This window comes from Odocoileus virginianus, chromosome 8 (assembly GCF_023699985.2).
Source record: "Odocoileus virginianus isolate 20LAN1187 ecotype Illinois chromosome 8, Ovbor_1.2, whole genome shotgun sequence".
NCBI classification, from domain to species: domain Eukaryota; kingdom Metazoa; phylum Chordata; class Mammalia; order Artiodactyla; family Cervidae; genus Odocoileus; species Odocoileus virginianus.
Genome location: NC_069681.1, coordinates 2,649,624 through 2,673,480, shown reverse-complemented (window position 1 = coordinate 2,673,480; position 23,857 = coordinate 2,649,624). Strand labels below are relative to the sequence as shown.

The window sequence follows — 23,857 nt, the reverse complement described above, 5'->3', positions numbered from 1 at the left end:
CCATTTTTTCACCATTTAGTTCTCAGCCTCTCTTGATTCTTTCATTTAAGTTGGGTCTCCTGGCATATTCTCTTCTAGCACTTATGAAGTTTGCCATCACATGCCTAGATGTGTGGTTGTTTATGTGGTAGTGAGCTTGTCAGGGCCATTATTTCCACAATGCCCACATGGTCTATCACAGAGCCTGGATGATAGATGCTCAGGAAAGACATTTGCCAAACAAGTGATTCAAAGGTCAAGTGATTCAAAAGCAACTGGACAAAAGTTCTATTCCATAGGTGACATTTGAGGAAAATTTTGAAGAAATGGTAGGATCGGGCAGGAAAAACCTTACAGAAGAGTGAGGAATATATAAGTGGGAAGTTCAGGGCTTAATGTTTGGAAAGTGGCAAATTACAAAGTTTGGTTGTAATATGAGAATAAGTCTAGGACACGAATCGGCCAAATTTCCTTAAGTGGCCAAATGGCAAAGATGTTAGGCTTTGTGAGCCGAGGTGTCTCTGTGACAATTCAACTCCGCCACCGCAGTGTGAGAAGTGACATGGATGGCATGTGAACAGGTGGGTGTGCATGTGTTCTAATACAACTTCATTTACAAAACAGGTGATGGACCGCATTTGCCTAACGGATTGCAGCCTTCTGGTCCAGCGAATAATGAGAGAGCTAACATTCTCCTGAGGTGGTGCAGCACCCCAAATCCAAACTGTGATTCAATGAGTTACTAGACAGGTAATAGGCCCACATATGGCCCAAGAGCCATAGCAAGCTTTTGGATTAAAAAAAAGGTACATGACTAGAGTGGTTTTTCAATATGATTAATCTGGGGCATCCTCCAATGAACTGAACCAGAAGAGATTAGAGACACAGAGAGGGGTAATTGGGTGTCTATTGTAATAATAACAATCTAGGTAAGAGAAGGTAAGAGAAGGTAAGAGTCTTACCTAAAAGATTGAACATGAGGTGATAAGGGAAACTGAGACATTGAGTCTGATGTCTTTATCCTGGGTTTGAAAACAGTGCAAGGCTGGTAGGGAAGGCGCCAGAAGTGTCAGCTGAGTCCCTACGTGTGCAGTCTAAGGTGTGAGAGCGCATCAGTGGGGGATGCAGCAGACAGAAAGTTTAGCGTTCAAGCGAGGGCTCTGGGCTGTGGCTGAGTCTGTGCAGGGAGGGAGGGCGTGGTGCCCCAGGACACACTGGCGACACCCTTCCCTGAGGCACCGAGCGGAGGAGGAAGGCGATCGAGCCACCGAGGCCCCGGAGGCAGGCGGGCAGGGGTCACAGGAAAGGCAAAGTCAGGCCTGAACAAATCCACCTCCAGAAGCGAACAAAAAGCAAACCTGTCTCTGGAAGTATTTTTAAGATTATATTCACAACATGGTGCATTAACCAGAAGTGATGCACAAAAATTAGCGGCGTGAGCCTGGCCTTAAGGTTGGCCTTGCCCTAGTCCATTCTAGAACGTGCATGGCAAAGAACGTGACACAGAAAAGCGACAGAGCTATTTGCTTTCTTTATCCTAGGCAGCATCGCATGCTGCAAATGACCTGAAAACATCCAATAATCTGTTCATTTGCTCGAGTCTCTCTCTGAGACTGCATTGCTGGGTGATTTACCAGGGCCGCGGGGGCAGCACACGGGCGTTCTCTGCGTTTGCTCCGATGCTCTGGTGCCAAAGCACATCATCAGGGCTGAAGGCGGTGTTTCCTCGGAAAACAATGGCCCGTGGTTAACACCACCCTGTTGGCACATAACGGGGGAGATGACTGGCGCTAATGCGAGAGCTGAGCGTTCAGTGCCGCTCGCGTCTGTCCCTTCAGCGGAAGCCTGTCCGCGCCGCTCGCTCAGGCTGCCGTGCGTTCCCAGGAGGAGCGCGCCGTGTCTGTTCTGACAGCAAAGCCTTGGCTGAAGGTAAAATCAGGAGGGACCATGTCCGATGGCAGAGGGCTGACAAAGGCTGACTTCACTGGGTTTTTCACTTCCCACTGAGTCAAAGGCATTTGACCGCAGGTTCGTGTGGTGAGGCCGGCAGAGAAATTAGTGGTAGGAGAGCAATGATCTCAAATAACCTTTCCTGGAAAGGCCCCGATTTATCCTCACATGCTGATCCCTGCACACTTTCCAGGTACTCTTGGATGTACGCTACTGTTTATTAGTTTCTCTGGATTCTCTTTGTGAAAAATGTACCATTCTGCATTTTTGGGGGGAGAAAAATAAAAATCTTCAGCCTCATTGCCGGGACTTGTACAATCAAGAAGTAGAAACCTTTCTCGAAGTCGAAGCTGACGAGAGCTTGCCCTGTAGTAGATGAGATGTGAGGCTCCGTGTCCTCACAGTGAAGAGATGGAGACAGCGCTCTCTGCTCACTGCGGCTCTCCGTCACCAGAGAATCCTCACTCCACCACCTGACAAGAAAGGCTCGCAGCCGGGAACAGCCGTGCTGCCGGTGATAAACAGCTGTCACCAATTCAGGTAGCAGTACGTGGGATTTTCAGTGTCACCCGGCTACAGGATAATGAGTCAGGCATTTCTCTAGAATGACTTTCCATGGAGTCTCTCCGTGAGTATCTTTCAAATTTTAACAACACTACAGTGCTGCAAGTGTAAAAGTTACCAGGCCGTAAATTGAGCTGTGCTGTCTTTCACCTTTGCCCCTGCGCATCCATTTTCCCACCCCCTCTGTGCTGCAGGAGGAGCTTTCCCCCTAAACTGCTTTCTCTGGCTTCTGATTGGGCTTGTCCAATAGAAGGCACAGCAGGAAACAGAGGGGGGAAGGGGGAGCAGGGTACAGGTCCCTTCCTTGTGGGGGGCTGGGGCTGCTTCCCCATCCCCTGCTGGCTTCTTTGTACCTGCCCACACCTCTGGAAGCAGTCCCTTTACTAATTTCTCTTCTGTGAAAACCTTTAAAGACGCTGTTGCTTTCCTGATTGCTCCCTGAAGGAAACCACGGCAATATTTTAATGATGCTCATTGTAAAATATGTAAAGGGGAGTATGGAAATAACTACATATTTCCTAGAAACAACTTTAACAGGACTATCGGGAAACTTGATAGAATAACTTAATAGAAACTTGATAGACTAATTCTTAATTTCATCTGGAAGAACAAATATTCAAGAACATGGGTAGAAATTTTCTGAAAAAATATTTAAAAAGCAAAAGTGATGAGTGATGTCTAAATTTGGCTGACACTTCCATTGATTTTAGAACTTCACTAATTGAAACAAGTTAACCCTTGTGCAGATGAGTTAAAGAAAATAGAGGGCTTAGAAATCCACACAAGAAAATACAGGAATACTATTAATATTTAGGAATATATTTTATGAAAATGGAAGTATTTCCAGTCTTTAAGGAAAATAATGATTCCTTAATAAAAGGTGTTAGGGCAGCTGGCCACCATTTGTAAAAAATAAAAAGCTGGATTCCCAACTTTATTTCTTATATCACAACTAATTGAAAAGGAATCAGTCATTTTAAGGAGAAAAAACAACCAATAAAAATACTAGAAGAACACACATTTATAATCTTGAACAAATGTGAATAGGTGTTTCTAATTATGTCAAGAAAATATGAAATAATAGTTTTCAATCTTAATTGTTATGAATTGTTACATAAAATACAAAATTCTGTATACTTAAAAAAAACTAATAGGACATATACTAAGAAAAAATATTGACAGAACTTAGTGGCACTATTGTAGAATAAAAAGCCTGAAATTGTTTTCCCCTGAAAAAAATTAGAAATGCTGGATTGACAGTTTTTAAGCTCTTTAAAATGTATTACTGGGCTGGGAAAAGCACAGTAGTTTGCAAAGGTCAAAAGTGGAATCGTATAACCCTGTGAGATACGTGAGGGCTGAAACAGTTTTCTCTCTGAAGGTGTCTGCCAACCCTAGTGACCCAGATCTCTTTTTTGTTGCTTGTACCAGGACAAGGTAGAGCAAGGACACGACTGGGACCACTATACCTTTACTGTAAAAGTGAGTGAGAACTAAGGCCTGTGTGTGCCAGGAGAGAGCAAAGAAACTTGCCTGTCACAGCCTTGGCACTGCATGGACAAATCTATTTCCAATGAAAGGAAAAATCCTACCCCGAGGATTGGCCAGCCCTCCCAGGGTTCTGCAGTCAGAATTCTCATTATCTGGTGCACTTAGTCCGAAAACACTTCCAGCTGGCAGTAGCCTCAGGCAACTGGCAGAAGCAAGTACAGATCCTCTCTGTAGGCATAAAAATTCAGCCTAAACCTCAAAGAACTCTAGAGAGAAGATTCCAAAGAAAATAAGCTCACATTCAAAAGTAAAGGAAATAAAACACCAAAAGGAAGAGCCAGCAGATACAAACTGGCAAGATGTTTAGACATAAGAATTATCAGATGCTAACTCTAAAATAATGTGTTTAATATGTGTAGATAAATAAAGGAGAAGCCTAAAAATATGAGGAAGGAATAAGAGGCAACCAAGCAGACCTGAAAAAGAAGTGAACAGCTTTCTACAATGAACCATGTAACAGTCAATGTTAAAAACAGTGGATGGATTAAACAGAAGATTAGACACAGCTGGAGAGAAATTACTGTTCTGGAAGACAGATTGGAAGAAATTATACAAAGCATGGCTAAGAGACAAAGAAAACTGACAACATCTTGGACATATCTGGGCTTCCCTTGTAGCTCAGTAAAGAGTCTGCCTGCAATGCAGGAGACCTGGGTTCAATTCCTGGGTTGGGAAGATCCCCTGGAGAAGGAAATGGCAACTCACTCCAGTATTCTTACCTGGAGAATCCCATGGAGAGAGGAGCCTGGTGGGCTGCAGTCTATGGGATATATCTAATAAGAGTTCCCAAAGATGATAGATAGAAGAGAAACAATACTCAATAAGAAAACAGCCATAAGTTTTTAGAATTGTGGATTGACACCAAAACTCAAATTCAGGAAATTATATGAATCTTGGGAAGACTAAATAAAAACAAAGCCACACCTATGTAAGTCATAGTGAAATTGCAGAATCTCAAAGATAAATCTAAAAAATATTCAGCAAGAAAAGCATTAGAGCTAAAAGACTTAGCTCTAAAAGATTAGCTCTAAAGAACAGCAGTTAGACTGACAACTAGTGTCTCAATAGCAACAATGCAATTTGTGGAATAATATCATAATTGTACTAAAAGAAAATATGCAAATGTAAAATCTATCTTTCAGGAATGAGAACAGTATAAAGAGAACTTCTCAAAAACTGAGTTTACTACTGATAAAACTACTTACTTTACTACTTACTTCTCACTAAATGAAATTCTGAAGGCACATGCAAAATGATTCCAGAAGAGTTTGAAATAAAAAAGAAATGACGCTGGTAAATATAAGATAAATTAAAAATTTGTGTGAAACAGTGAAACACTAATTTATGAAATTAAAGAAAGATTACAAGTACTTTTGAAGAGTTTAGCAGATGTTAAAGTACTTAAGGAGTTGTATTATTTGGAAGAAGAGTGAAACAATAGAATACATAAATACATACATACATATATATATATATATATATATATATTCCTATGTGGCACTAGTGGTAAACAACCAGCCTGCCAGTGCTGGAGACATTAAGAGACACGGGTTCCATCCCTGGGTTAGGAAGATCCCCTGGAGAAGGAAATGGCAACCCACTCCAGTATTCTTGCCTGGAGAATCCCATGGACAGAGGAGCCTGGAGGGCTACCGTCCATAGAGTTGCACAGAATCGGACACGACTGAAGTGACTTAGCACGAGCATGTTATCTGCATGTGGTGCCCGGCACAGAGCCTTGTGATCTTCTGGGTGATAAGACCACAAAGCACATCCCTTGTTTTAACATTTAGTCTTTGACCACATCCCTGATACAAAGCTTGGAAACTCTTGTAAATTCTTAAGTGACAAGAGCACTTGGAGTATGTTTTGTTCTAATGAGGCGACTCCATGTGTGTTCCTGGATGGAGGCTGTTCACCAGAAAGACCGAGCCATGAAGAGAAGCGTGGAATTTGCAGCCTTACCCCACTTTCTGCAGAGAAGGGACAGAGGCTGAGATGGAGTCGGTAATTGATCACGCCTATGTGAGAAAGCCTCCATAAAATCCCAGTAGTTAGGAGTTTGGAGAGTTTTCAAGGTTGCTGAACTCATCCACCCTGGGAAGATACCCCAACTCCAGGGCGAGAGAAGGTCCTGTGCTTAGAACACTCCTGCACCTTGCCTTAGGTACCTTGTCATCTATCATGGAAAGTGTGATCTCCAGCTGGTGCACACAAAATTCAGAAAACTCGTGGAGATTGGACCCCGAGCGTGACCACTAGTCTGTGTTCAGCAGAGTCACCAGCAGGATGGACTTGCAAGGACTCCTCGACTGTCCAGAGCAGGACTGGGGGAGGCATGGGCAGACTGCTTTTCAGCAGCACCTTCAGGAGCTGAAGGAGCAGTTGGTGCAGATGAAAAAAATTCGGATTAAGAGCCCAGAGCCCCTCCCAGTTTGCCCTGCATGTTTCAGCCTGGGGACCTTCTGTGACCTCACAGAGCGGTGAGAGGGAGCCCTCAGAGCATCTGTGAGAGAGGCTCCACTGGCTGTGCTCACAACGTCTGACAGAAGAGTCAAGGAACAGGGTTTTTTTGTCTGAAAACATGTAAGAAAAATCATTTCATCCCAAAATGTTAGTGGTGATGATTTTCAGTGAAATTTAAGGTATTTGCCAGTTTCTTCATAATTGCATTTATAATATTTACATAAAGCCAAGATATGTATAAAACTAAACTTATCTGACTATAGGACATTTAAAGGGAATTTTCTGTGTTTTGCAAAGGCCAGTGTTTGTAATTCCCTAGAGGTCTGTCCTGAGACCATTTTTTTTTCCTAATGTTTTAACTGAGTTTCCTAAGGTGGACTGTATTTATGAACCATCAAGCCCCATCTGTGTTGCTGTTGTCCCTGTCTTTCCTCCATGGTGAGTATTTAGCAATCACTCTTCCCTCAGGAGATCATTTTAACATCACAAATGTGTCGTCTTATAATGTTTTACAACTGTGTCATCGTTCAACAAAGGATCCTTATATTGTGGGCCCTTCTGTAATGATTAATACATGGAAATGGGGCTTCCCTGGTGGCTCAGTGGTAAATAATCCACCTGTTAATGCAGGGGCCACCTGTTCAGTCCCTGGTCCAGAAGATCCCACGTGCCACAGAGCAAATGAGCTTTGGACTGCAGCTACTGAGCCCGATCGCCAGAGCCAGCAGGCCGCAGCTGCTGAAACCTGCGGGCCCAAAGCGCGCACTCGGCAACTAGAAGCCCTGGCAGGGAGGAGGCCTCACCGCCACTGGGGAGCAGCCCCTGCTTGCTGCAACAGGAGAAAAGCCCATGCAGCAACTAAGACCTGGTACAGCCAATATGAAAGTAATAATACATGAACTTTAAAAATATGTGTAAATAACTTTTCTATTATTTTCCCTTTTCTGCTCTGTCTCGTTTATTACTTTCCCCTCATTGCCAGAACTCCTCCACCCTCCATCCTTCTCATTCCTGCCCACCAGAACACACTTGCACACCCACACTCGCACACTTCCCAGTTCTTTCACTTTTTCTCAGTGGCACCATCATTGTTTCGATTTCTTGGACCAGGAGCAATGATTTTGCCCCTTCCTTTATACGTATAACTCTGTGTTTGTGTGTGTGTGTGTGTGCTTAGTCGTGTCTGACTCTTTGCGACCCCATGGACAGCAGCCCACCAGGCTCCTCTGTCCATGGGATTTCCCAGGCAAGGATACTGGGGTGGGTGGCCATTTCCTTCTCCAGGGGGTTTTCCTGACCCAGGGATGGAGCCTGCATCTCCTACATTGGCAGACAGATTCTTTACCACTGAGCCACTTGGGAAGCCCAAGATTACTGTTAATTAAAGGGAAGTAGACATCTCAAGCCGAGGGATTTAGCATTTTTCTATGTATGGGAAGATGCAGGAATCTGGGCTCACTGAAATCAGGGAAGCCCTAACTGATCAATATTAAATACAAGTAAATTTCTACAGTAAATAATATTCTTAAAGGCAGAAAATAAGATTAAGGAGGTGGCCATGGCAGACAGTGTTCACTTCCCCTCTGTCTTCCCCTCCTTCCGGTTCGCAGCTACAGTTCAGTCCTCAGCTTCCCCACAGTGAGGTGATTCACCTCCTGTCCCAGGAACTAGAGACAAATGGTGCCTGCTCCCCCCAAGTCTGGCCAGCCCCCCCACCCCATGCCCCTTCCTCCATGGTCTTTTTCTTTAAGCTGCCTGCTCCCCACTTTTCCCTCCTCCCCACCGAGAGGCACCCCAAAGCCAGTACTAAGATGCACAGTCATCCCCAGCCTGGCTCTGAATGGTTTGTGGAGTATCCTGCCCCCTGTTTGGATGGTCAGCTGAGCAGGAAGTTAACTGCCACAGGCTTGAGCCCCAAGTCTGGGTCTCTCTATTTCCACTGTCTTGCTTGCCCTAGCTCAAATAGTGGCAAATTCTCAAGAGTTGTTCATAATACCCTGAAATGACATTTTTTCTTCTAACGACTTTCTGTGAAGTCCTTTTCAGACGAACCCTTAAACACTGTGTGGTGTTTCACCCATGAATGTCAAGTTTACCTCATTAGTTAATTTGATCTCCTGGGTGCGAAACTGTTCGTCTCTTCACTCAGTGTGATACAGAGGCTCACTCTGTGGGGTACGTCTCAGATGCCAAAAGTGAAGCAGAGCAGTATTTTCCACTAGAACCATTCGTTTGGTTTGTTACAATTACAGATGTGAGCTGGAAGCTGAAGCCGCACTTCTGGAAGTGCAAAAATAGCAGCAACAAGTCATATGTTTAGAGGAAACAAAGGCTTAAAATGACAGTTATAACAAAAAGCAAACGACACGGGCGGTTCTGGAGTAGGCTGCAGGGATTCACACGGGTTGTCTCCTGTTTGGATAGCTTGGTGTTACCCAAGTATAGCTGAGCCATTTATACACATCCCACAGATTCGACTCCGGTTGCCTTAGAAATCATCTGGATGTTTTTAAAAGGGCTCAGGAAGGAGAGCTGCAGGGCTGTGTGGTCCACACTGGAAACCGCCTCCGGTGCCTCAGCAGCCTCCACCTCCACCAGGTCCTCACCGCGGCTGCCAGCGTCTCACCGGGGACGTCTCTAGTATCTTCTACCCACTCCCGCTGTCTGCTCTATTCTTTCAGTGTAAATCCTGCTCCTTTTTCTACAACCCCCCCAAATATTCCAACCCCTCACTCATCACCCTGACCTCCACAGAGAGATCCAAGCAAGGGCATGTGGGTTGGCAGGAAAAAGGGTGTGAATTCCCCCATGTTGATTGCTTTTTGTCCCTATCATAATGACATGTGAGTTTTATGGGATGATTCTTTTCTGTGCTCTTCCCACTGTGGAGGAAGAAGCTCTTAGCACTCCCAGCCCCGCAGCCCTTAGCTGAATCAAACAGGAGGGCGTTAGGGAAGTGCAAGGCCCAGTGTCCGCTGGAAGGCTCAGTTACCAGCTGGGGAGGCTCATGCTCCAGGTCACTGACAAGGGGTTGGGAACTATCCACTTTCTTCCCATTTCCCTCAGGACTCTCTGTCTAGGGAGGTCCTAAAGTCACAGTTATGTTAGGACTGTTTGTCCTTCTTCAGACAACCTTCAAGAACAGGCTGTTTGCCTGAAGACTTGGAGAAATAAAGGAACAGGGTCCTTCCTTGTCTGAAAACAGAGCAAACTGGCAGGCGCGCCTGTCCTAGGCCTCTGATGGCTGTGGTTCCTTTCAGATTCTTGTTCTGCAATAGGGAATGGTGGGGTTACCAACACCACCACTTCCAGCTCTCACAGATCCTGAGGGTTGTGACAGGCTGATCTCCACGAGCCAGTGAGCACAGACGAACAGGAGATAACTGCCTTTTCTCTGGTCCCAGTCTAATGACAGTCGTGCTCTCAGCGAGGAGTGCCCGAGGCACTTGCCTGGTCTGCAGGCCTGAGGGGAGCCCCCGGGGACGTGCCCTCCCATCGCTGGGGCAGGGGTGGCCTGTGGCCCCTGTGGTTCTCAGGTTCACACGACGCCCTCTGGTGAACAGTCATCCGGGGACCTGAGGAGGAAGCGTCGCTGCTCACAGGTCCTGGTGGGGTACAGGGGGTGGCCTGCGGCCCCTGTGGTTCTCAGGTTCACACGACGCCCTCTGGTGAACAGTCATCCGGGAACCTGAGGAGGAAGCGTCGCCGCTCAAAGGTCCTGGCGGGGTACAGGGGGTGGCCTGCGGCCCCTGTGGTTCTCAGGCTCACACGAGGCCCTCTGGTGAACAGTCATCCGGGAACCTGAGGAGGAAGCGTCGCCGCTCACAGGTCCTGGCGGGGTACAGGGGGTGGCCTGCGGCCCCTGTGGTTCTCAGGCTCACACGAGGCCCTCTGGTGAACAGTCATCCGGGAACCTGAGGAGGAAGCGTCGCCGCTCACAGGTCCTGGCGGGGTACAGGGGGTGGCCTGCGGCCCCTGTGGTTCTCAGGCTCACACGAGGCCCTCTGGTGAACAGTCATCCGGGGACCTGAGGAGGAAGCGTCGCCGCTCACAGGTCCTGGCGGGGTACAGGGGGTGGCCTGCGGCCCCTGTGGTTCTCAGGCTCACACGAGGCCCTCTGGTGAACAGTCATCCGGGGACCTGAGGAGGAAGCGTCGCTGCTCACAGGTCCTGGCGGGGTACAGGGGGTGGCCTGCGGCCCCTGTGGTTCTCAGGCTCACACGAGGCCCTCTGGTGAACAGTCATCCGGGGACCTGAGGAGGAAGCGTCGCTGCTCACAGGTCCTGGTGGGGTACAGGGGGTGGCCTGCGGCCCCTGTGGTTCTCAGGCTCACACGAGGCCCTCTGGTGAACAGTCATCCGGGGACCTGAGGAGGAAGCATCGTTGCTCACAGGTCCTGGCGGGGTACAGGGCACACTGTGTGGGTGAGGTCGCCAGAGAGGGAGGGAGCGTGAACCTGGGACCAGCCTTTCCTAGGGTCCAAAGGTGGGGTTGGAGGGCTTTATTGGCAAACTGAAAGCTTAGAGGCACCGGAAGGGAGAGACAGGGTCCCCTAAGCGGTCAGTCATCCAGTTACACGGGGCTTTCTCAAAGGGGAACGTCACGATAGGGGTGGCCTGGCCCCTCACCTGCTCCTGTAGCTGGCAGTGTGCTGACTTGAGGTGAGTGCCTGTGACACGGACACCCCAGCGAGCAAAAACTTCCCGTCAGGCCCTTAGACGAGCTGGGACTCCTGGCGTCAGACGACTCTCTTCATTTTACTGACGGGGTTAGGAGAGTCCCGCACTAGAACTCGGGGTCCTAGGAGGTTCAGGTTTCATCTGTCTCAAACCCTCCGTGGCTGGCGGTCAGCTGGCACCTCACTCCTGCAGCCTCTGCCTCAAGCTCTGACGGCAGGCTCCCCGCCTCCCTGACAGCTTCACGTTTCCCGCATCACTCCCTTTGTGACCTTTACAGTTGTCAAATGAGCTTATGATCTCTTTTCCCTCTGGTGCTTCACCCCGAAGTGAAATAAAGCTACACATTAATCAACTTGGGCCCCCAGACACTTTGCTGAATGTCCTCTATAGTTCTCCACTCTCTGGGGGAGCACACGTGTAGCAGCGAGGCCGGCCTGCCCTTTCAGCATGCACCGTGTTCTCTGAGGCAGCCTAACAGAAACTTCTTCAGATGAAAACACCAGGCCTGTTTTGGTAGCTTCTGTTTGGCTTATTTGACTTCTCTAAGATCACATTGAAGTTTCATGCTTTCTGGGTGTGCGACATTAATGAAGTATAAATTAGTTGGCTGATCTATGCATTTTTTTGCTCTATTGTGTGAAAATGACTGTCTTTGGGAAGCTCCCTAGTGCATACAACTTTGCCTGCATGGGTCTTAAAGAAAACATCACTGTTAGCATTTGTTAGAAAAGTATGCATCTATGGAGGAGAAAAAAATAGAGTTCTCTGAAAAATCAAACAAAACGCTTATTTTGGCATACTCTTATTTTTTCCTCCCTATCATTTCTAAAGAATATATGTCCCACAGTGGTGTGGGTGATCTAACGGCACGTACCAGTAGTGTTAAACATTAGAGACAGACCGAATCTTAAACACTATGGCTGTTTTCTAAAATAAACACATGAAAGCATATACTCAAAATGTATCAGTAGGAAGGTGATATGCTTGCTTTAAATACTGAGATAATTTAGTGCAGACTAATATTTTTACCATAATTAATATAGTAACAGATGTCCACCTTCGAATGCCTTAAATATAAATCTCGGTGCATGTAAAATTAAAAAAAATTTGAAGCTTCCTAATTTGGGTACATTTTACTTTTATAAAGATGAAACAAAACTTAAGGATGTTCTATACCATGAGTAATAGTTGTTTTCCTTATGTAGGTGGCTCAATGAAATTTATTCAACCTCCTGTCAAGTTAAAAAAAAATTCCAGTGGTTCAGGAAAAACATGTCTGTGTGTTATAGAGGAAGCAGGATGCTGGCTTGATTAGCTTCCACTCAACCTCATACCTATTTTGTGCCCCTAAATGAAAATTTCATGTAGTTTGCCTCTGCGAAACCTCTGTGGATGCTGTTCCCTCTCTCTGGAGCTCTCTCTCTGGAGAGGTTTACCATCCTCTCCACTTGAAGTTACCACCCAGGAGAGCTTCCCCGACTCCCCCATTAGCCCAGTTAGCCTCCCATTATATTCTCCTAAAGCCTGTTTCTTAGCCCGAGCACACCTATCCTGCTTGTCTTCCTTGGTGAATTATACACCTCTTAACGGCAGGGGCTCTCCTCCTTAAGCCTTATGTCCCCAGTTCTCAGCAGAGTCCCTGGCATTATTGACTGAGTGGGCTTACAGAAGGATTCATATCTGAACAGCTTATGATGGGCTCTTGCATCTAATTGATATTTTATAAACAAACAAATCATTAATTATTTTCAACAGAGTATAAGTAAATTTTAATGAGCTTTATGGTATCACGCAGGACACTGAAGATATAGTAGTTAACAAAATATAGAGCTTGTTTTCTATAAGCGAGTAAAAAAAAAAAAAAGAAAAAATATAAGCAAGTCAGATAATGGATATGTAAGCCACGAGATTTGTGTGTAAGAATAATGTCAGTAACTTTTAACTTTAGAATTACATTTGAAGACAAAAAAGAGACAAATAGAAACCTTATATGGTTTAGTAATAACAGGCAAATTTGATTTTCATTTAAATTGTCTAACAGAAAAAGCATATATAGGGAGGACAATACTGGTTCAGTTCATCTACAATAAATCTCTTGTCTTCCATATGAGTGGAACATAAATTGCTGCTCATTCAATTAATAGAATTCAGAAATCTCTCAAAATATGTTATTCCAAAGTGCACTGCTTAGTACTAATCAAAGATACGAGGAATATCTTGATGAGTGGACTACCTTCTAAAAACTTTACACATTATGAATTTATTTTTAAAACAACCTGAAACTCAAAAGTACTCAATTTTCTAGATGTTATTAAAAGGCCTATTTTAAGCAAAGTGATTGTTTTGGCAAAAAAAAAGTCTTGTCAAAATTATGATTTATGTATTGTACTTCCACATCCCCCCATATTCAGAAAGAAAAAAGGAAGCCAAGGGAAAACAAAAATGATGTACATTGTTATTTTGTTGAGAGGCTAACGGCTTGGGCAGAACTCATCTTTTGTACGTACCATACTAACAGAAACCTCACAAGTCTTCAAAACACAGAGGCCTTGACAAGCTGTTCATCTGTGCAGGAGAAGCATCCCTTGTGGGAGCGGTGTCTGCAAAGTTGACTAACCTCAGAGGACCCGACGTTCCTGTCATTTTGACCAGCAATGGCAACAGATGTTCATGTTTAAACTTACTCGCCTTATATTTATGTGTGTGATTATTTGACAATAGTGTACTCAAAGAGAAGCATTGATGACAGGAATTCAAATGAGAAAATATTTTATAAAATTACTTCTCTTCATCTTTTGTATATAAGTATAGGAGATTCTGGGAAATCGTAGCATTTCCAAACAAAATAATGAATGAAGCTGAGTGGTGAGTCATCTCTAATGGCAACTATAAAACTGCAAAACACGGAGCAGGCAGGGTGTTTGAGTCTTACCTCTGATGTTTTTCTAGAAGATGTTTTACCATCACAAAGGGAGAGAGGATAGTTTAAGATTGCAGGGTCTGAATTTTGGAATGCTTAGATTTTAATTCTGAATTCAGTCTGTATTGACTGGTGACCATGGATAAATTCCTTAACTTCGCTACTTGTTCACTGGTAAAATGAGCTCTGAGAGCAGCTCTTCTTCATGAGGCTGTTACACACATAAGTGAGGAAAGACACATGACACCCCCGGACAGTGTGGAGCCCACATCAATGTTTTCCACGTGCCAGGGCTGAGCTGCTGTGTGGCTCAGACCGAGGCAGCCTCGTGGCCCAGGTCCTCAGCAGCTCTTTCCCACTAAGCTCTCTGCCTTTCCAGACCGCTTCTTTCCAGGGTTCTGTTCAGTCGCTCAGTTGTGTCTGACTCTTTCTAGGGGTGGGCTGATTTATTTCAATTGCAAGAACTGGTTCAGGTCCATGAATAAACCAAGCCAGTTACTACGTTCCTCAGAGATGAGCCGTGTGTCACGGCGCAGAGGTGGTAAGCCCCAGGCTGGGGGGCCGCTTGTGACTCCATACCATCACCGAGCCCAGGTTCTGAGAGCGATCAAGTCCTGCAGGGCTCCTGCATGCCCACCGTCCTGATACTTCTTCCTACCTCTATCTGTCCCTCTGCTTTTCTACTCAGAGCTTGCCAGAAAGATAAAGACCATTACAGTATACTAACACATATATATGGAATTTAGAAAGATGGTAACGATAACCCTATATGCAAAACAGAAAAAGAGACTCAGATGAATAGAACAGACTTGTGGACTCTGGGAGAAGGCGAGGGTGGGATGTTTCAAGAGAACAGCATCGAAACATGTATATTATCTAGGGTGAAACAGATCACCAGCCCAGGTTGGGTGCATGAGACAAGTGCTCGGGCCTGGTGCACTGAGAAGACCCAGAGGGATCAGGTGGAGAGGGAGGTGGGTGGGGGGACCGGGATGGGGAATACATGTAAATCCATGGCTAATTCATTTCAATGTATGACAAAACCACTGCAATGATGTAAAGTAATTAGCCTCCAACTAATAAAAATAAATGGAAAAAAAAAAAAGAAAGAAAAAAACACCACCAATTAAAAAAAAAAAAAAGAAGGTAAGAGTGAAAAAAAAAAAAAAGTTTTCAAAATCCCATCTTTCCTCAGCTCTGCAGGAGGATGGAGGAAAGGGACTTCTGTCCATGCTTTGACCTCAGCAGCGAAGGGGAACTGGCTCCCTGAAGACAAGATGGCAGCGGCACAGACGGAAAGAATAAGCAGGTGGGATGCAGGGTTCCATTCAGAGCGTGGGAGTAGACTCCCTCACCATGTCTCTTCACAGTTATCCTTTAGCAGGCCTTCAACTCTTACAGGTCATATGTAAAATGCATGTGCCCTCAATGAAGGGTAACACTGCTGTTGTTCTTTGTTGTTCAGTTGCTAAGTCATATCCACCACTCTGTGACCCCACAGAATGCAGCACAACAGGCCTCCCTGTCCTTCACTATCCCCTGGAGCTTGCTCACATTGCATGTCCACTGAGTCAGTGATGCCATCCAACCATCTCATCCTCTGTCATCCCCTTCTCCTCCTGCCCCCAGTCCCTCCCAGCATCAGGGTCTTTTCAAATGAGTCAGCTCTTCGCATGAGGTGGCCAAAGTATTGGAGTTTCAGCTTCAGCATCAGTCCTTCCAGTGAATACCCAGGACTGATCTCATGTGGATGGACTGGTTGGATCTCCTTGCAGTCCAAGGGACTCTCAAGAGTCTTCTCCAACACCACAGTTCAAAAGCACCAATTCTTTAGCACTCAGCTTTCTTTATGATCCAGCGCTCACATCCATACATGACCACCAGAAAAACCATAGCCTTGACTGGCCGGACCTCTGTTGGCAAAGTGATGTGTCTCCTTTTTAATACGCTGTCTAGGTTGGTTATAGCTTTTCTTCCAAGGAGCAAATGCTGTTATCATCCACATAAAAAACTCAAAGGAGGTTCAAGTATAGAAGAGGAGAAGCCATAAGGATGGAGAAGCTCAACTTATCAAGAGCACTTAGCATCAAACGCTACCTTCCCCATGCTCTGCGTGGGGCAGGCCCAGGGAACACATCCTAACCATGGTCGCCCCCCTGAACTGGGTCTGTGGTCTCTACAGGCATGGATGCTGTTCCCATGAGCTAGTAACACCCTTATGCTTAACAGTGTCCTTGAAGTGTGCCTGTTCTCAGGTAAGTGTGCCCTCTGGCACATCAGACAGAAGCTGTTAAGCTTCCCTGGAGAGCATGAGGAAAGCCATTATATCAAAAAACTCCCTTTCTAAGTGGAATCATGAGAAAGTGCCTGAGAGGCAACTCTCCCGAGTGACTGTCAGGATAAAGGAACTAATCACTGAAGAAGTGGGTGGAAGATTGGTGAACTGGGTGAGTACATAATGTTTCTTATAACATCCTGAGACCCCAGAAGTGATTAAGGTATGAAGCTGGACACCTCTCTGGGAGGTCCTTTAACCTCTAAGAGATTTTCAGGATTCATTTCAGAATGTGAGACATACATTTAATCTAATGGAGGCAGTAAATGTTCGGCAGAAAACATATGGAGTGAGTTCCAGGACACAACTGACTTTCTTATAAACTTGAAAAAAAAAAACAGATTTGTTTTCTTCAGGTCAGCACTCCTTTATTTGGAGGAGAGGCTGCAGAAGGAGGGGAGGGTAACAGATACAAGCTATAATTCAGGAGGGTGATACAAGGAAGGTCAGGCGGGACAGAATGATGTGTGAGATCACGTTAGAAATATCACCAGATTCCTTGGGGACTTATAAAAGTGCCTTAATTCTTGTCCTTGCCAAACATCCTATAAGAGTACGACAAGATTTTATTTATCGTCAGTCAGATTGGACTCACACGCTCAGGCTAAGCCGCAGTCATGGGACGTCAGTCAGTATTCTCGCAGGCAACAGAACGGCCTGTCGTAGGTCATGAAGCAAAGGAAGGGAGTTAGGACGCGGGCCTCCAAAAAACGCTGCTGTTTTCAGGCTGGAGAGGCACCTGTTTGCTTTTATTAGCCACCTGCTTGGTTTTGTATGGAAAAGGTCAAGTATTTGTGCCCGACAGAAGGGAAGGGGAGGGAAGAAACGCCTCATCTTAAAATCGAGCTTCCCTCAGAAGTCAGGTACTTTAATTATAAGTTCTAAATTTTGTTGCCAGATTTTGATATATTTTAACAGAGAATGCTTTACCAAACTTTGAAATTATGACAAAGCATGTAAATAATAATGTCCATATTATTAATATATCTACACCATCTATAACTTGCCTTTATACGTATTACTTAATATATTAAGTTAAATATGTATGCTACTAAACATTTCTGGTTAATACATTTTTTTTTTTAACATAAACATAGGCCTGTTCTATCAGGATCAGCCATGCTCGTGAAAACAGACACTTCAGGGAAAATTAACTGGACACACTCACCTGAGAACTTGGTCCCCTTCTCAAGAAGTAATTCACCACGATGCTTGATTCAATCTGTTAATTTTGCTATAGCTTCTTTATATTTGACCATCAATCACACCCAAACTATATATAAAATATTAAGATTAGATTGTCATTGGAGATGCTAAAAAAAATTTTAGTAACCCATAGTTAGAAAACAAGGGAAAATAAATTTTTATAAATAGGTTTTTAATCCAAACATAACATGGAATAAAAAATACCAAGAGAAAATGAAAAGTCTCAAACTTTATATACAATTAAAACAAAAAACTAAGTACATAGTAGACTTACATAATGGGGCTTCCCCAGTGGCTTAGATGGTAAAGAATCTGCCAACCCACTATAGCATTCTTGATTAGAGAATTCCTATGGACAGAAAACTAAGATCATGGCATCTGGTCCCATCAGTTCAATTCAGTCGCTCAGTTGTGTCTGACTCTTTGCGACCCCATGAACTGCAGCATGCCAGGCCTCCCTGTCCATCACCAACTCCCAGAGTTCACCCAAACCCATGTCCATTGAGTTGGTGATGCCATCCAACCATCTCATCCTCTGTCATCCCCTTCTCCTCCTGCCCTCAATCTTTCCCAGCATCAGGGTCTTTTCAAATGAGTTAACTCTTCACATCAGGTGGCTAAAGTATTGGAGTTGCTGCTCCAACATCAGTCCTACCAATGAACACCCAGGACTGATCTCCTTTAGGATGGACTGGTTGGATCTCCTTGCAGCCCAAGGGACTCTGAAGAGTCTTCTCCAACACCACAGTTCAAAAACATCAGTTCTTTGGCACTCAGCTTTCTTTATAGTCCAACTCTCAAATCCAATGACTACTGGAAAAACCATAGCCTTGACTAGACGGATTTCCATTGACAAAGTAATGTCTCTGCTTTTTAATATGCTGTCTAGGTTGATCATAACTTTCCTTCCAAGGAGTAAGTGTTTTTTAATTTCATGGCTGCAATCACCATCTGCAGTGATTTTTTTTAAGCTCTTGTCATCTTGGAGATGCTGAAAGGAGAATATGAACCAAATGTGATGCTCAAAATCTAACAAGGTGAGTAGGAGGCAGAGACCCTTACAGTCAAACCCTAATTAGGGGCATGGCTCACTTTCTTTCTACCTCAAACTCTATTCCCATCTTAGCTGTAACCTCTTCCCTTATATCCACTTTAAAAGGCAATGGCCTACTTAGGAATAATGAACTTTTATGGTTTAAGGTTCCATTATTTTCTTTTTATGGGGAGATTTGGATTCAATTCTGAAATGTCATCCAGTCGCTGTGGGTCTTTGGCAGCTCCACGTGTTTTGCTAAACAGTAGCTCTTGAGCATAATGGTTGAACAGTTTGGCCCTAGAACCTATTCTAAGAATAGTCATGCCTGGCAAGGGCGTGTAACAGCTACCATTGAACAATTCACCAGACAAAAAAAGGACTGGGTCACTGATAGCTACAATTCCTGGATCTCAAAATTTTTAATAATTAACATGAAGAAAAAGATAATGAATGCCAGTTTTAAAAATTTTCATTCATATTAGTACTTTATATATTAAGACCTACAACTTTCCAAAAGTTACTCTGTACAAAAGATCGCCACAAAACTTACCACCAAAATCCACCGATGGTTATTTATAGAGAATAAGATGAAAGATTTGTACATTATAGATTTAGTTTCTAACTAGTAAACTCAGATCTACACAGAATTATATCTTAGGGGCTTCCCTGGTGGCTCAGCAGTAAAGAATCCGCCTGCAATGCAGGAGATGCAGAAGACTCGGGTTTGATCCCTGGGTGGGGAAGGTTCCCTGGAGGAGGAAATGGCAACTCTCTCCAGTGTTCTTGCCTGGAGAATCCCATGGACAGAGCAGCCTGGTGGGCTCAACTGAAGCGGCTGAGCGTGATATTTTAAAATGAGAATGAATCACCTAAGAAATAATCATTTGTGGCCAAACTAACATTTTGAAATCATTAATAATTCTTGTTTTTGAATAAACAGTATTGTAACAACTGAGTTTTAGATTTACTTAGTATAAATAATTGCATTTTTTTAGCTTTAGCAGAATTTTTTCAGATAAATTACTGAAATGTTTACTTCCTAACATAAACATTAGATGTTTGGCATATTTTGTTTATTCAAATACATGTTAAGAAAAGGACATATATGTGTATATAATTAGATAAGATTGCTTTTCTTATTTTTAAATTACTTTAAATATTTGATTGGGAAATGTGGTTTCTCACAAGCAGTCTTTGCTTTTGGACCCCCTGATGATCACTTAGTTGTCTGTGTTCTTGCCAAATTCTCTCCTTTGACCTAAGATAAAGGGGAAGGAAATCTATTTTGGGGTTTGTCACTAGCTTGGATGGAGCGTCCTTGTCAAGGTACTGACTTTTTATCCACTAATTCAAATGAACAAAATCTGCCTGCTCAGAAACACAACTGTATCTCAAGGTTTGCCTCACTCTAGTTTTCATCCACAGTTGACTAAAGGAATATTATGACCTTAAAAATCCTAATTATACCTCCCTGCTTATTGTTGGAAGAAACACCTGCATCAGAAACCGGTGTTTCTTGGTTGCCTCTTACCTCTGTCAACTGCCCTGTGCTTCCCCTCACAGCTGCAGCCTCCCGCCCGGGACTGCTGGGACTGGCCCCTCGCCTGAGAACGTCCTTCAGCCTCTGCAGACAGATGCTCAGGGCAGACTGCTCAGTCTCGGGGCTTCCCTGCCTTCCTCCGCCCCTGGGAAACAGTGTCAACTTCACTCTCCTTTACTGGCCAGGCGGTCTCTCCCCTGTGTCTGCTCCCCAGTCCTAAAGTGACACTTACCTGCCATCTGGTGTGTCCAAACTTTTAGGTTGAACTTTAGTTCTGTTTCTGAAAATCTCAAGCCTTCGCAAAATCATGTGAAGACCAGATAGTCAGGATTCCTTCATTTAGCTTCTTTCCTTGCTGTTAAGGGCTCCTGTCTGCTTAAATGTGTAAATATCCTTCACCTTTCCTGATTTTTAAAATGTGCTCTCAGGAAAATAGGAATTGCAACTGGAGGGTAAAATGCACATTTCAGCAACACAGATGAGAACAATTTATTCCCACCTTGACTATGGATCACACTGTTCCCCAGTGTCTATAAACAGGGCCTGGCTCATTGTTCTAATTAATTAACTTTATTAACTTGGAGCTGAAAGGAGGTGGCAACTTAAACAAGGAAATAAAAAGCAGTGGACCTCGCCAGACTAGTTCCATATAACTGCTTTTTAACTGAAGGTAAAAGAGCAGTCACTTGCTTACTGCATGTCATAAAGCAAAAGAGATGCTTAGATAGACTGCAGAGCACAGTCTCTTTCCCCCAATCCACAGAATATGCTAATTACAACACAAACAGGTGCAACTTTTTTTATTTAGTGCAAATAACAAGTTTATTTTCTTTGATATAGAATTAACAGAATTAACTTGATGCCCCCAACGAGGTAAAATTGCAACCTTTGCATAGGAAGACTTTTCTTGAAACACTTCAGATTTTTGTTAAAGTGATTGATTGTCAGATCAAAGAAACTGCAATTTCAAGTTTGTTCACAGAAATTAAAATTTCTTAATGTGGAAAGTTTCAAAATGGCAATTTGATCCCAGAGTCATCATTATCAGGGGAAAAAAAAATGCTCTCTCCCCTAAGAGTTTCGGCAGCACTGTAACACTGCATCCATTTACACAAAGGTATGTACATTCTACAAAGAGAGGACATATATTCCTATTACATCAGTTTTGGAAGTGTGTTCAGTTGCCATATAGTCTCCAACAGGGTCTAATTAACATGAATTCAACAATGATCATAATGAGCTTACCAATCATCTCCTCACACTTTATTATATCCAGTTTATGTTTTCCGTGCTACGTTGATAGCATACAGATCCCAATTAAGGAGAAATCTGGCCCTAGATAAACAATATACACAGAATATACATGGATATGTAGCAAGACTGAAAGCTGATGATTTGATGTTCACTAATGTTGAAAATAGTAAAGTAAAAACTAGTGACTTAAAAAGATGGTATTTTCTTAAGGACACACTGCTGAACACCTGGCCACCTACCTGCTCTCTGAAGCATTATGTATAATTCAACCACCAAATATAGAACACAAGAACACCAGGAGACAAGAAAAGCACTAAAGCCCATTACAATCTTGAATAAGCCAAAACCTCAAGTACATAGGAAAAGCACTGCAATCATGTATTTAGCTTTATTTTTCTAATATATATCCTAATTTAAAACTACATAAAGTCACTTATATAAAAAGCAATTTTTTCAAGTGTTACAGCTTACAGCATGGCTTTATATTTGGCTTAATCATTTTTTACCAGTTTAATTTATAAAGCTCGTAATCTTGCCAGCAGGGCTTCAACTTCGGGAATGGGCTCATTTTTAGAAACAGAGCCAAGAAGTTCCATTTCCTTTTTTCTGCTGCTTTCTGCATTACAGGCTTCCTTCTTCTCAGCTGCCTTGATCCTCCCTGTAGACGTGTGAGTGTCTAGATTATAATTAAGCTCCTTGGCGACTGCAATCCTTGTTGAGCTGCAATTGATACTGTAGTGTGAACGTGACCCTTCTGTCAACTGCAACTTCTGATTTTCTACAGTAAGGAAGAAAGAAATATTAAACTTATTACTGTGATAAGCAAGGATTGTGCACATTACAAAACATTAAAATAATTATTCTCAACAAACAAGTCCTTTTTGACAGACTAAACTAAAAAATATTCAAGAGTAAGGTAGATTTAAAATAAACACATAGAGGTTAAGAATAAGCTAAAAAATATAAATAGGCAACTATTTCATTAGTATTAATGCTTACTTCCTGCTTCCTTTGTGCCTGAAACCTCCATCACTCAGTTACTAGCAAGGCTGGTCCTGCATTTTGTTCAGGTCTCTGCTCAAGTGCTGCTGAGAGAGGCCGTCTCTGATCATCCATCTAAAACAGCACTCACCTTTTCATCACTCTCTCTCAACCTCGTCTCTCCCTTCACAGAACTTACGACCCCTGGACACATCATATACTTGCTTACTTGTCTGTTGTCTATGTCTTCACTAGAATGTAAGCTCTGCTGACAGCAAGGACATTGTTCTAAACACTGCTGTAACACTGGTGCCTAGGATGGCCGTGGGGCAAAGTAGGTGCTCAATAAATACGCACTGGGCAAGTAATTTATTTCTACACTTAAGACAGGCATTAGTTTGAATAATAAGAAGATTAATTTCCTTTTGAAAAGTAAAAAGAAGGAAAAACTAACAGGAAATTAAAAATCAAATTGTCAAAATTTCCTAGCAAGTCAAAATCATGTCATAATTTGCCAAATGCATACACATATATCAATACAGACCTGAAAACTATACACACGTGTATATTCTTTCATTGGTAAGTGATAGCAATCCCAACTTCTACAAGTTGTGAGGGAAGAGGTATAATAGCTAACAGCTAAATGACTCTAGCCAATTGACTTTCCCAAAGAGCAACAGATTTTCTCCTAATTAACTTTCACATTGTACAACTTTATGAGTAATCTCATGTATATCTCAAATTCAAAAAAACACAGAACTCTCAATATTCACATAACCTTGAATGTGGCCTGAAAATGGCTTCAACAAACTTGACATGACATTTAAAAGTTTTTCGGTTATTCGCTGAGAGATGTTCCATTATCCCAATAGCGATGACTTTGGAGCAGAAGCAGTCACTCATGACAGTGTGTTTTATGTGAGTGCTGAAAATTCCAACTGAAAACAGCTTGTACATTAAAAGGTGGCTGCTGAAGGTATTTACTGCACTGTCATCTCCTGTCCGGGCCTTCCGGTGATGGATGAGTATTTTACTCACTTTCCTGGACAATCTCAACAAATTTTAGAAGTCTGATCACCTTTTAGCTGTTGGAAGAAAATAAATACACTCTTCCTGTCACGTTCTTTATCAGGTGGGCAATTGTTACTCAAAAGTAAAAATCTACAGAGCAGTGACTTTCTCTTAGGAATGTTTATCTCTATAGTTTATAACGTGTGCAAGATGTTTGCAGTAAAAAGTACAGCTAACATTGTATTCCTACAGTTCCCAAGACCACACACAAAAGTTGTTTTTTTTTTTCTAGCATCAACTCTCCTGCCCCAAAGTGTTTGAAAACTGCACTGTAGCTAAGTGCAAATTTTTAGTCTGCTTACAGTTCCTTCCCAAAATGTTCCTA

The 23,857-nt window shown here is 43.4% G+C and overlaps 1 protein-coding gene and 2 long non-coding RNA genes across 7 annotated transcripts in view; 1 reads left to right on the top strand and 2 right to left on the bottom strand.

Annotated features, from left to right (window-relative positions):
- Positions 1 to 2,052: 2,052 nt before the first annotated feature.
- Positions 2,053 to 11,486, bottom strand: LOC110139228 (uncharacterized). The gene is made up of 3 exons (XR_002314448.2): positions 11,139 to 11,486; positions 8,607 to 10,876; positions 2,053 to 2,437 (listed from the first exon to the last, which is right to left on the bottom strand). It is a non-coding gene; the product is annotated as an uncharacterized lncRNA (long non-coding RNA).
- Positions 11,487 to 17,422: 5,936 nt separating this feature from the next.
- LOC139036268 (uncharacterized) lies at positions 17,423 to 21,267 on the top strand. The gene is made up of 2 exons (XR_011488967.1): positions 17,423 to 18,687; positions 20,250 to 21,267. It is a non-coding gene; the product is annotated as an uncharacterized lncRNA (long non-coding RNA).
- DIAPH3 (diaphanous related formin 3) overlaps positions 21,022 to 23,857 on the bottom strand; it is a 549,655-nt gene continuing 546,819 nt past the window's right edge. For all 5 annotated transcript variants that reach the window (XM_070471159.1, XM_070471157.1, XM_070471160.1 and 2 more), the window contains one exon: positions 21,022 to 22,258. In XM_070471159.1, coding sequence (XP_070327260.1) covers positions 21,996 to 22,258 — 263 coding nt within the window. In that variant the 3' untranslated portion in view covers positions 21,022 to 21,995. The remainder of the gene's footprint in view (positions 22,259 to 23,857) is intronic.